Raw genomic sequence first — 13,729 nt, 5'->3', positions numbered from 1 at the left:
GTGTGGTTAGCAGGTCGAGAGAGGTTCTCCTCCCCCTCTACTCTGCCCTGGTGAGGCCGCATCTGGAATATTGTGTCCAGTTCTGGGCCCCTCAGTTCAAGAAGGACAAGGAACTGCTAGAGAGAGTCCAGCACAGAGCCACGAAGGTGATTAAGGGAGTGGAACATCTCCCTTATGAGGAGAGGCAGAGGGAGCTGGGTCTCTTTAGCTTGGAGAAGAGGAGACTGAGGGGTGACCTCATTAATGTTTATAAATATGTAAAGGGCAAGTGTCATGAGGATGGAGCCAGGCTCTTCTCAGTGACATCCCTTGACAGGACAAGGGGCAACGGGAGCAAGCTGGAACACAGGAGGTTCGACATAAATATGAGGAAAAACTTCTTTACGGTGAGGGTGACCGAACACTGGAACAGGCTGCCCAGAGAGGTTGTGGAGTCTCCTTCTCTGGAGACATTCAAAACCCGCCTGGACGCGTTCCTGTGTGATATGGTCTAGGCAATCCTGCTCCGGCAGGGGGTTGGACTAGATGATCTTTCGAGGTCCCTTCCAATCTCTAACATTCTGTGATTCTCTGATTCTGTGATTCTGTTTGTCTGCAGTTCGTCCTATAGGTTCTGCTTTGTTATTTGCTTATTAATATTGGCTCAAAACTTTAGTCCTGTTCCTGAAGCCATTAAAGTAATTAGTCATTGATTTGAGCAGGACCAAGACTTGACCCTTTGTGGCTATTCAGATGACACAGATAAACTTTTAAGTCCATCAAGGGTGTAGACTCATTCTACTGGGGTCATACGGTTAATACACCCTGTTCCTGCCATTTCCGCTATAAATCTGTGAATGCTTTTAAAACAAGAGGAAAACCTGATTCCCTTCCTTTTGCAAGAAAATATTACGTCCCGTTTTATTACAAACAAGACAGGGGTCCTGTGGCTCAGGAAAACGTGTTCTGGGAAAGGTAATCCCAATACTTTCCACGTCTCTAGAGCCAGTGAACGGTAATTAGAGGCCAAGTACTGGGCAATAAAGTCCTCTATCTGCAAAGCAGTGCAAACCTTCTCCCACTGACTTCCCATAAGCCTTTATTAGGTTCTGATCTTTTTGTCTGGGCATTAAGTCAGTACTCATTGTAGTATTGGTGTCTATTGAAAGATCCCTTGTTTTCTGCATTGCATCTAGTCTACACAATTCCTACAAGATGGGAAAGATTTTTAACTTCCTACAAATGTAATCAAACTCATATCTATTGACTCTATTTTCATGGCTTTGGACCTGAGTCACTAAGCTCTCTGGTTTTACTTCTAGAGTGGGATACTTCTAGAAATGTGGTTATTTATATGAAATAATTCTGAACTACTCTGGGCTTTTGTTTTGCCCAAAGACCCACCTCACGGTGATTATGGAAATAAAAGCTGTTCTTCCACTCTCTCCTGCTGAATTTAGGATTCTGAACAAAACTGCTGTGGAGAATACCCATCCTGATTCGTGTCAATTAAAAGCAGAACTCTGCACCCTTGGCTTATCTCGAGTCCTACTGCTTTCAGAAAGATCCTGTTTGATTTGGTGAAAAAAAGTGATGTCATTGGATATGTTTTATGAAAACAGCTGCCAGTACTCACTCCTTCTGAGGAAAAGATAAAGGAATAGGTGGAAGAGGGGACGAAAGGACCTGTATTATGCATATGTACATAGGTACTGCCCTGCCCAGTCTGAAAGCCCAACTTTCGGAGATAGCAGATCTCTGTGTCTGTGTGCATGCATGTGCATGTTTTGGAAATGGTTTGGTCTTACCTGAGCATCTGTGGCTCTGGTGACATCCCATTTGTTCACATTTCTGTAGGCTCCTCAGTAAACTCACTGGATAGATGACAGCTCATTAAATTAGTTGACAATGCACATCCAGCCTTTCCACCCTCCTCCCACAGCCCTAAAATGAAAACAAAGAAATTACAATGGCAAGAAGGAAAAATACTATGCAAATAGCTCTGAAAGCACTGACACAAACTAATGCAGTTCCTAGAATCATAACAATAAATGTGCTGTCAGGGGCATCACAGTTACTCCACTGGCATGACCACCTTGCAATACCACCACTGCAAGCTGGTTATCCAAGTAGTCCTGAAAGATTTTTCTATCAATCACTGTAACTTTTCAGAGTCATGATGCTTCAAAATAGCCCCCTTCCCCTTGCAACATTTTGAGTGGCTTTTAGATACCTGCATATGTCACCTTGCAAAACAAGTAGTTCAGGAACAAATTTTCCAGAGATGGCAGTTACTGAGATCAGTTGTTTTACGAAATGGTCTTTTATGAAATGACTTGACAAAGTTTTCCCAACTTTCTGCATGGCAAACAGTTTTTCCTCCAAATATTATAAAAATAGCAACTAGGACAACCCCGAAGAACCCTTTTCAAAGGATTCAACCTTTTCAAGCAGTTGTTTTTGTTTCTTAAAGTTGTTACAAATAATAACTTACAAAATCCATTCCCCAGAGCTAAACCAATGCAACAGAATCACTACAAAACAAACCCTGTGAAACAGCCTTTCTGTCATTTTCTTTAATGCACAAACTTTCTTGTTCAACTGTGAGTCTTAGAGCAGTCTATTCATTTTGACCATCAATTCTGTGCTCTGATGCAATGTATAGGCGGTATGGTTGAGAATTAAAAAGCCTTTGTAACAACTCAGAAATGCCCCCCCTCAAGCCCCTTCTTGGAGTTAGTGGCTTTAGTTAACATTGGTTAACACTTATTTGGAACAGGCATGCTATTCTTCCATTAAGCTTTGTTCTGGTCATTCTTCCAATCTCCATTTAAATTCTGTTTTCCTCTTCGTTGGCATCCGTACCCTTAGCTACCTCATAAACAAGATGCATTGCCAACTGGAACACGGAGCAGAGCTGAAAGCAGCACCGCTAACCTCTGCTCCTTTCTACCCCCTGCAAGTTGGAGACATATCAAACTCAGTGCTTGGAGCCTGGGAAGTGGGAAACCTGAACTGCTCGGAGACTCAAAGAGCCAGACTCCAGGCTATTAAGCCATTGCACTGGCTCACTGAGCTATAACTGTGCATACATTTTTTGTGTTTTTTTCCTTAACAGCCCAGCAAACCAGATTCACATGCTCCTACTTCAGCTGAGTGTATCTTTTGCTGGAAAAAGGTGTGCTGAAAACGGTGCAACTGATTAGACAGTTTTACTCAGCATTAGTAAGGCAATCAAAATCCGATCCAGAATGACTAGCCCAATAGTTTTAATTTCGAAATAAACATACAGAGGAGAAAAGATTTGGGCACCTAAAGCTGCTTACAGAATTTGGCTATGGGCAGCACTGTCTTGATTTTACATGCCCCAATTTGCATCCTTAGAAATCGCATACTCAGCAATAACAAAATAAAATTTGGAATCTGGAAAGTTTTTCTTTGTCACAGGTGGAGGAGGCACCATAAAGAAAATCAATGAATGAAGGAGCAACTCAGAGGCCGTGTGAGCGGTGGGTAAGACGAATCCCACTCCCCAACCCTGCCATGACCCAGCCCCTCTGCTCATGTGCAGCAGCCACTGTCAGAGTCAGCGATGGGGACCTCGGGGCGGCATCTCCTGTAGCGTAGCTTCTCCCTGCTTTTCCACAGCAGAGACCAAACACACTTGCTCTGGGCCTTTTTTCAGAATTTATGCAGGCGCAATCGCTGATCAACCACTGTGTGTGGATCTCTGCATAATCAAAACTGTATTTGACTTTTTTTTCCCCTTCAGTTGTGAGGTCAAGGCTTTTTGCCTTGTCTTTTCTACACTGGTAAATGCTTCTGTTCTCAGTCTGTAAGGTAGAAAGTGTAGCCGCACGACACCAACAACTTACACGTTGCCAGTCTGGGGAAAGAAAGTATACATTTAAAGGAATCAGCCTAGGTAGGATATAATGTGACTGAAGAGTTTCACTGTAACATTGTAGAGTACAAGAATGAAAATATAAAGTGCATTTTAAATGATTAATGTACAAAAGCTGACCTCTTCCAGTGTGCATTAACCAAGAAAAAATGCACACTTTCTATAGTGGTTAATGTTGCAGGTCCATTATTCAGCTTTGATAATGTGCATAAAAATGCTGAATATGACAATGAGTTGGGGTAGCTGAGAATTTAGGATGGTGGCAAGTTTGTTGTAGTATTTGGATTAGCATTCTTAACCTACATCTTGACAGCTTCTTTTCTTCATTTCGCAAGCATTAATGTAAAATCTAGCTTTATCCTCTTTGATTTTTGGATATTTTTTCATGTTTTTTGCTTTTTTTTTTTTTTTAAACAAAACAATTAAAAAATACCTGCTTAAACAAATACTACCAGCATTCATTAGTCAGGATGGTTATATGTAAAAGAAATGATGCCAGATAGTAACAAATCCAAGAGAAGTTTATTATGAAAATGGCACCTGCGGGATGAAAAAAAATTAAGTTACATAAAGACAACCATGTATGACATGTATGAGAATCTACAAAAGTATAAAAAGAACCCTGTTGTAAATGAAGTATGTACATTTCTGATTTGCAGCATTATCAATGATCAATGAAAAAATGTTTCAAATAAGCCAGGCACTCAAGAAGTTAGATTCAGTTAGCTTAACACAAAATAAATGTACCATAGCTGTCACTTTTTAACATTTTAATTTTTTTTTTATATTGTAGAGTTGGTAACACTGCTAAGATTTATACGAACAGAATCCCTTTCCCCATTATTCAGCTACTTGGCACCAGTCTCCTCATAAAAGATCTCATATATTTGTACAAGAAATAGTTAAAAACACAGACACAGTCTTCACAGGTAATGAAGTTTTTTTTTCATTTTGTAATTTTAAACACTATGGATTTAGACAGCAGCTGTGATTATCTGTTAGTTTAAATCACCAGAAATCATTTTGACACAACACAGAAACATTTATAAAAAAAAAACCCAAAACAACAACAGCTGTCTAGCTGTTCTTTGTAGCTGATAGGTGCACTCCTTTGATTGTTCCACAGCTAGAGTAGAGCTTCCAAAATTAAACTTTGAATTTCCCAATCAGCTTTCTCACCTTTTTTAAATCCTTCCAATGGAACCTTTAAAAGCTCATTAATTAAATTTGTAGCATCCAATTCCTTTTTTGCTATTACTCCGCTGTGGCTTGGACCTGCTTCTCAAAGTCAAAGCTACCGCAGGAATTGACTCGATGCAGTGAGCGATCAAAAATTCAAAGGACAGCTGAGTTAATATATTAGCATTGCGCACATAAGCAAATATATATGACAATTCTAAGCTCAGTTTCCTTTTTAAACAATGCTGGTTGAACTTTGAAAGCATTTCCTGTCTCACTGGTAATTGCTCTACGTATTACTCCGCCAGCCTACCTGGGAGAAAACCAAAGAAATGCACCCTCTGCTTACAGTTCGAGCACAAGGGACTCTGGGAATGTTAACAACTGAGGCTATATGGCATCAATTTGCTTAATATATCTGAGCATTACTCTGTAGTGCATTGTGGGGTACACTGGAAGAGTAAGTCATACCCAGAATTCCTCTGTGGGAAAATGGCTCCATTAACCTTGAGCTAGTTAAGAGTCTTTTATCTCTGAGAGTGAAGAAGAGAGAACGAGAGAGCAAGAGAAAGAGAGAGGGGAAAGGTGGGGAGGGAGGGGAGAGGAAAAGGAGGGGAGAGAGGTTTGAGAATACACAACAGCAAAGCAACAGCAGAAATTAAAAGGTATACAGACAGTGGAAGCAGCATAAGGTGACATTACAGAGGAAGGCCACCACACAAAAACCACTAACCCCCAAGAATCACTGGTTCACTAGGACTGCAGGAATGGGACTTTACCACTCCGGACTAGAGATAAAGCACAGAGAAGACAAAGGACAAAACAACTACATTAGCTTAGTATATACTGCATATAGTAACACACATTGAAACTGCAATGGGACTGACAGCCAAGGACACTTACACATTGTACACATTACAGTTCTCACATCTGTTATTAGATGCCTTAACAAACAGCTGCCAAAGATGGAGTGGAAGAAGAATTTATATTTGACAGTCATTTGGAGTGTTTGACACTACACTGTGATTTCTGGCAACAAAGACAAAATAGGAGATTTCTTTTCTTTTACTTAATGTGCAGTTTTCAGTTGTAGTTATCTATTTCAAGCTTATTAACCCATTCTTTAGTTTTAAAACATATTGGTTTCAACACTAGAAATAAGGAAAAAACAACAAAAAATACCCAAATCAAAGAACAAAAAGAAATTTACAACCTTCCCTCTATAATATTAAATGAAAACCAAAACAAAACATGTTAAATAGTTCTTATGTTTTTTTTTACTCCGAAGTGTTATTTGATGTTGTAAAATTAGCCTCAGTTACACTGAGAAAAAAAATAAAGCAAAACAATATGCACCTAAGAAACTGCTCCTCGCGTCAATTAAATTGAGTTTTTTTTGTTTTTAAGCGCTTTTTGAAAAAGGCTTCCTGACCCATTTAAATTTGATGTGAGGCTATGCTTGTTAGCTTGGAGGTAAAAAATTTTAAGTCCTGCAGCAAATGTTAATGAGGGCTTTTGTCTTAACTAACCAAGGAGACTGCAGCACCCGACTATAAACCAGTACGGAACACATTCTTTCCAAAAAACCCAGCCCACAAGCTGCATATTGTATGAAGACATTACAGATTAATAAATGATAGCACCATGGTTTTAGAAATTAAGTTAAAGTTTCAGTAATTAACATTTAGTCCAACTTTTTAACATTCTAGTCACAGGCCAGAAATTAACTTTTTAAGAACCCAAATTATTTTGTGTTCAAGTAAGAAAATCTTAACCATAAAAAGAGAATTAAACTCTGCATAAAATTCTAAAATACTATCCCCTATTTTTAAAGGAATTAGGAACAAAAACCCCTTTTCATTTGACTTAGTCAAACAGGGCACACTGTTTATGCTTGTCTCTTTTAATCTTGATCATATCAAGATCATTTTGAAGTAAAACCAATGGTTGTCACTTTAAAATCTCTTTACCACAACACTGAGTATTCTATGGCAGAGGCATACACATATTAAAGGCATCTTAATAAAGATGCAAAGGAAAAAACACACATCTTAGAAGAAGACAAAATGGCAGGCAACTGGTACTTTGACTCTCTGAAGGCAAAAATAAAAAAATATCTTTACATTAAAGAATAAGTCAAGTTAAAGAGAAAGGGAATGAAATGGGGACCATCATATTGAGAGAATAAGCTGACCTGCTCAAATTCAAAGTGCTAGAATTAAAGGTCTAAATTAAAACACAGTCTATGCCTCAGAGTATAACACTGAACACAGTATGTGGTCATATTTCAATCCTCTTTCCGTTCCAGAGTCTGTGTAGTGTGAATGCCATTGCTGTACACAGGAAATGGAAGAGTGGAAAAAAGTCCTTCGGCAGTTGTGAACACATTCCCTGCAGGCATTTGGGTCAGACTGGCCCCGCTCACAGCACTTCCAAACGGTCCCGACATATTGAGTCGGTGAACATGGTGGTAGAGCATTTCCATCGGTGTTTTAGGATCCAGCCCAAAGCTGGGGCTGTTAACATCAACAAAGTTAACAGCATGGGTGTTAGGGAGGAGGTTGCCCTGCATGGCTAAAGTAACTTCAGCTGGAGCATACCGAATAGTGCCAGTGGTGTAGACCCTCTGAGCAGCAGTGCTGGTCGCAGCAAGGGTTCCCGTTACCCTGTGAACCAAAGGAAGCACCACATTGCCTGCTTGTAACCTCTGAAGGGCTTCCAGATCCCCAGTGTACAACAAAGAGTTGGAAGTTGTGGGACCTCCTGGATGTTTGTCCCGTGGAGATGCTGAAAGTGGGGGTGACAAAGGGTCGGAGGACACAGGAGCCAAGGCCGAGTTGGATGAGGTGCTGAACTGAGTTTTACGGCTGGCAGTATTTTCAGTCCCTGGCGGGGTGAGAACGGAGTCTGGAATGGAGACATGTAAACTACTGCTGGCTTGGGGCGAAGGGAAGTGCTCGGAGCTGGGGGGCTTGGTCATACTGTAGGGTGATTCATTCCTTGAGATTTCCCTGTTGGGTGGGTAATTCCAAATACTGCTATCATTATCAAAATTGATAGGTTCTGAGATTTCTGTTTTAATTTTGAGCACTGAGGCACTGTTTGGCGACGAGAGCAGCTGGGGCTGGTCCACCAAAGCTGAGTCAAGTCCATTTGGACTTGAGGTGCTTGACAGCCTTCTCCGGGTCATGCTGCCTCCCTTTTGCTTTTTTCTCCTCTTCTTCCTCTTTTGATGTTTGCTGGAAGACTGGGCATTTACTTCCCCTGCACTGTCTGAGTCCTTGGCACTGTCCGAGGTCAGTGATTCACAGTTCTGCAACTGCAAGTCTGACTCACTCTCAACATAGCGCTCCACCTTGATCTGCATAGAGCCAAGAGTGCCAAAACTGTCCTCAGGGGCCTTTTGACTCTCAAAGTCAGAGTTTTCAAAGCTGTCATCACTGTCCCTGCTGTCCTGGTTGCTGGAGCTGTTCCCATCATCATTACAGTTCATTTCGTTATCCGACTGATTTCCTGACTTTTTCCTGTCGGATTCAGGGTCTTCACTGTTTTCTGACTGGTTTCCTTTCTCATCTGACTTTGAGTTCTCATTGTCCTCTGGAACAAAAGGAAAGTGAAACAAATCATTAGCAACAGGAACATAATATTTTAAGTCCAAATTTCTACCTACCAATGAGATTTGATTGCTGTAAACTTTTTTGGCAAAAGGCGTTCTCTTCTGTAGAGCCACAATTTTTTGCAATGTTGTGTTGGGAGAGTTTTGATCACCATGAAACTCTCTGGCTCAGGACTGTTAATGTACTAGAAGCCTATGCTATATGGCCTGCACCTTAATCGAGGGGGGCCTTTCCATCTGCTCGCTGGACAAGAATCATTTTGACAACTGTGAGCACAACGGCATTGTAGCTGTGTCATCCAAAGAGGAGTCAGTGAACAATCCCATTATGACCGTTATGTTCTGGTGTTTGTTCTTTCACATCTGTGCTCTCCTACAGTGGGCAGGAATCCAGGTGTAGCACTATTTACTAATGAAGATTCTAGTCCTCTCATCTCATTTTCCTCTCACCGTTGCCACTTTCGAAGCGGCATAGTGTCTCTGACTTCAATGGAATTACTGCTGATTTGCTCCCGTGTGAGAGAGAAGCAGGTCATACATGTATAAATCTGAATGAATAAACCAGTTAAAACAATTTTGTTACATTGCTAGACTGTCTTCTCATATTGCCCTGAAGGGCAACAAATTTAAAAAAAAAAAAAACAAAACAGAAAAAAAATTCAGGCAGGGAATTAAATTCTTGATTGATCCAAACCATCTAAGGGCCCTTGAAAATAGCCCAGCTACAGCACTGAGAAGCTGTCACTCTCTTGCCTGAATTAATTTAGTTGTGTTTTAGATTTTTACCTAATTCTAATACGGATGAGATAAACACTCTAGCCCACTGGACTCAGACAGCCAAAGCAGCTTTGAGAATGAATATGCTCTATTATCATACTATGTTTGAAAGGGTCATGAAAGGCTCCAGGAGACCCCGTCTTTTACAGACCAGCCAGAAATCTTTTGTTGAGAAATAAAAGATGTTTTTTTCACTCATCAGAGCCAAGTACGCCCTTTTCAATGCACTCGTTTTAGGGGGAGAGAGGAAGGGCCAGTTTTCCTCTAAAGATTTGTTATTCCTGGAGCCATGTCAATACCAAAGAGTTTCCCAGAAGTGCTGGAGAAGGCGGGCTTGACAGGGAAGCTGCCTGAGGATTCAGGGCAATGGACTTCACAAGTCACTTAGCAGGACTTTTGCTTGAGTCACCAGCAGTAGTGAGACCCTTCCTTTTGAAAAACAAAACGCACAGAAGCAGAGCAACAGACACAAACCCCTAAATCTCCTCCAGCTTTTTGTTCCATCTAGGGCTGAATTTCTTCTACATTTTTTTTTTCTTTTTTTGAAGACGCTTTCTTTTAAGGCCATGGTTTCTAGATGGTCAAGAGTGGGCTTAGGGTGAGGTAGTCTAAAGCTGCACAAAATTTGCTTGGAATTTTATCAGAGCTTGAACTGAACTTGTTGGTTTCATCCAAGATGCTGTTCTGATTTCAGGTCCTTTGGCATTTCTATTTAATTCTTTTGTAACAAACAAACCCCTGCAACTGCTGTCTTCTAAGACTCCCAGACATCTTCTTCTGAGATGTACACATCTGTGCACCTTTGAAGAATGTTCTTTTGCTCTTTAACAGCCTTAGGAGTTATAAATGCACATGCACTTCTCACCTGGAGAAACTTACAGTGCACACGGGAAATGCAAACTGTTCTCCACATGTGTGTTATTTGGCTATTTAGGAACAAGACAGCATGAAGAAAGCACTGGGAATGGGTGAAGGGATTCCCAATGATGGTGGGCAACAAGCCTGTATGTGTGCCCGATGTTGACTTAAATCATCAAACCAAGCTGTCAAAGGAAAACAAATAAAGGCAAAAAATTAAAGAGAACAGTCATATCATTATAACATCAAGGCCTGATCCTCTTCTTGCTTTTGCTTGATTTATGTCACTGTGATCCATTTTCTCCAGATTTTTTTTGTTGTTGTCATAGGCATGAGAGAAAAATCGGATATATATATATCACGTACTACAGCAGAGTAACATCCTTAGTTCGTGGGCCACAGGAAACCATGTTCCTTTCAAAGCCAGATGATCTGCACCTGTGCCTAGGTAACCACTTTTAAAACTAATGGGGAACATGTGAACCATCTATGCACTGGGCCATCTGTAGGACTAATTTACACATTGAGTTTGACAAGTACATTCAGCTTTTAAAAAACAGCTGAAGTCCCAGACTTCAAGAGCTTAGAAACAAGTGCTTGAACCCATACCTTCTAATAAAATAGAATTCTCTTAACCCAAGAAAACCCTCAAATTTTGCAATCTTCACTGCCCCCTGGTGAAACTCTTCAAAAATGTATTTATACAGGAAAAAGGGTCATAAAGATTGACAGTAGATACTCCTCTTCAGAACATGTATACCTACTTTGGAAAGATAAGAACCAGAATTATATTCAACAGTTACAATCCCAGGTTCTCTGCGCAAGGCACAGTACCTGTTCATGAAGCTTAGCTGGGAAATCAAATATTTAGTTCAGTGCAATGTAGGCAAGGATACATGCACAGAGTGAAGAGAAATACTGAGAAAATGGAGATACTGTGGAAATGCTGAGATCATTAAAAGACTTTGCTAGTGTTTTTTAATTTAATTTTATAGGAATTATTTTTTTTTCTGTTTTGTTATAATGGAACAATCCTTGAGAAGCAAAAGCAACTGGAAAGCCAACCACACGGCTCTCATGGTATGAACCCTCTGTGGGTGTAAAGGCACACCATGTGTGTTACCTGAGTTGTCCTTTGAGTCTGATTCAGAGTCAGAGGTCTCTGAGGATTCTGAGGTTTTCTCTGGCAGATGAGGAAGTTGTGCAATATCCATTGGAGTGTCCTTGTACTCTGGGTTACTGAAGAGGAGACAGCAAACATAAAGAAAATTGGATGATTTGCAGTTTCATGGTTTTTCCCTCTTTTCTTATCAAAGTTCAGGAACAAAGAACATAAATAGGAAGAATAGCAGAGAAAACACAGAAACATACTTTTCAGCTCCTCATAGCTTCACAGCAGGGATTTTATGAAGGTTTATTTTAATACTGCTGTCAAATAATTATATTGACCAGGTACTACAACTTGTTTGATTCTAGTGAAGTTTTAGAGCTATCAAAGCATTCTTACTGAAGTGGGACACCATGGCTTGTGCAATAGCTAACAGTAAAGCTACACTGTGTAATCATCCAACAACAAAATATCTTGATTTCGATCCCATTACTGTGCCTGGAAGGACAGAGAGGGTGTTTTAACTTTTCCAATCTGTTTCTATTCCACCGGCAATGTCTATTAGAGTTATCACTGTAACAATGTTCTCTATCAACCTTGCCAGAGCCCGTTCAATACCTGTTTTTCTCAATGTTCCTGTTTTCCACACTTTAATCAAGTAGACAGTACATAAAGTTAGTAGGAAGGTGGTCAGTTAGGGCTAGAGAAAATGACCACTGCTCAAAAGAATCTGGCCAAAAAATAAATAAAAAAGTTTATATATTTTTTAAACACTGCTCACATGCATCCACATCACCAAGAAACCAAAAGCAACCACTCTAACTATATGACAGATGCACATGTGCATGTTAAGATGCATATGTTAGGGATAAAGAACTGTCAACACACCCATTATAATCATATCTTCATCTGCTCATGTGGTGCTCACCTGTAACTTGTTAGCAATGAACATGAATGCAATGTAAAAAAGCTACACTACCAGAGAAACTGAAAAAAACCCCCAACCCTATGCTTTTTCTTGGTTTGTGCCTTTTAAAATGTGTTCCTTTCCCAAATCTGTGCAAAGGCAGGAGAACAGACACAGCTAGACATAAGTGGCATAGGAATGTTGAAAATAAACAAAGTCTTTAATAATTTTTGAGTAGGTGTGCATTTTTGTGCAGTTCAAATTCCAGCCTGGTGATAGAGCAGAAAATCCGCAGTCCTGCGTAGAACAATATGAGGCAGCACTGGGGGTGACTGACACACTATCACAATGACAGTGTGCCCATATTCAGCCTATTACAGTGTACTGCAAAAATTCAGAGTTCACACAGTTCACTTTGAAATGCCATTCTTATGATTATCATCTTTATGGTTTTGTCCCGACAAAGTGACTATCCTGTTGCATCCCAGGGCAGTCCCCAAATTTGCCCCCTCCAAGCAAAAGATGTTTGAGGGCTTTCACACCGTGAATAACAAGTTGCTAGAACAAGAACAGCATTAATCCTCCCTGTCACTATAATTAGTCTATCCTTTTACAGACAGCTGAATCATACTTTCTAATGCATGGAAATGTATACAGACCAGTACTCCTGCTAAGAGTAGACCTAATTATGCCTTGATCTGTCATTAAAATATTATTTGGACATTTGGATCTTTCGTGTATTCCAGTACTAAGAGAAATCTCAATTAAAAATACAAATTCAGTAGAGAAGTTATTCTTTCTCTAACAGACCGGTGAAGGGAATGCAGCAGAAAAATCAAGTTCTGGGAACAGACCTGGGGAAGACCACACTGCTTTTCTTTTTCTGTTAGGTATATTCTGTTGGTAGAGAAAATAATTTTGTGGGACGTTTGTGGACTAGGTTTCACCTATTGTCTGGAAAGCAGCAAAGGGGACAGAGGCAACCGTGCATAATTCTTATGGACCACTTTTCCAGCTAGAATATGAGCACATTTCTGGGCATTCTGAAGCCCTGTTAGGACTGGGGCAGTGAAGCTGTACTTCCAGTTCAGAATTTGCAGGCTTAAGCTGATGTCTTGAAATGCTGCATTCTGCCTCACTCTTGCAAAAAGAGACAAAATGTAGCAGAAGGATATATTCAGAAATGCCCGTGCTCAGTCATAGCAGGACAGAAACATGTAAGCCCCAATGAACACTCCACTGCTGTGGAAGGTTTCCTACAGTATCCCTCAATGCTCTCCTGCCAGGGGTTGCTTCCTCCTCTTCCCCAAAAGGGGAATCAAAAGTATTTCACACAAAAGTTTAGGTAGGCATAGTCTCTTCAGGGCTTGCTGGACTTGGCATAAGAAGTCACAATCTAAC

The 13,729-nt window shown here is 40.4% G+C and overlaps 1 protein-coding gene across 1 annotated transcript in view; it reads right to left on the bottom strand.

Moving 5' to 3' along the window:
• Nucleotides 1-7,349: 7,349 nt before the first annotated feature.
• NPAS3 (neuronal PAS domain protein 3) overlaps nucleotides 7,350-13,729 on the bottom strand; it is a 640,005-nt gene continuing 633,625 nt past the window's right edge. The window contains exons 12-13 of the mRNA XM_068397366.1: nucleotides 11,437-11,552; nucleotides 7,350-8,659 (exon numbers count right to left, since the gene is read on the bottom strand). Coding sequence (XP_068253467.1) covers nucleotides 7,350-8,659; nucleotides 11,437-11,552 — 1,426 coding nt within the window. The remainder of the gene's footprint in view (nucleotides 8,660-11,436; nucleotides 11,553-13,729) is intronic.

The sequence above is a fragment of the Nyctibius grandis genome, chromosome 4 (assembly GCF_013368605.1).
Source record: "Nyctibius grandis isolate bNycGra1 chromosome 4, bNycGra1.pri, whole genome shotgun sequence".
Lineage (NCBI taxonomy): Eukaryota > Metazoa > Chordata > Aves > Nyctibiiformes > Nyctibiidae > Nyctibius > Nyctibius grandis.
Note: the sequence above shows the minus strand (reverse complement) of the source record. Positions and strands in the feature narration are given on the sequence as shown.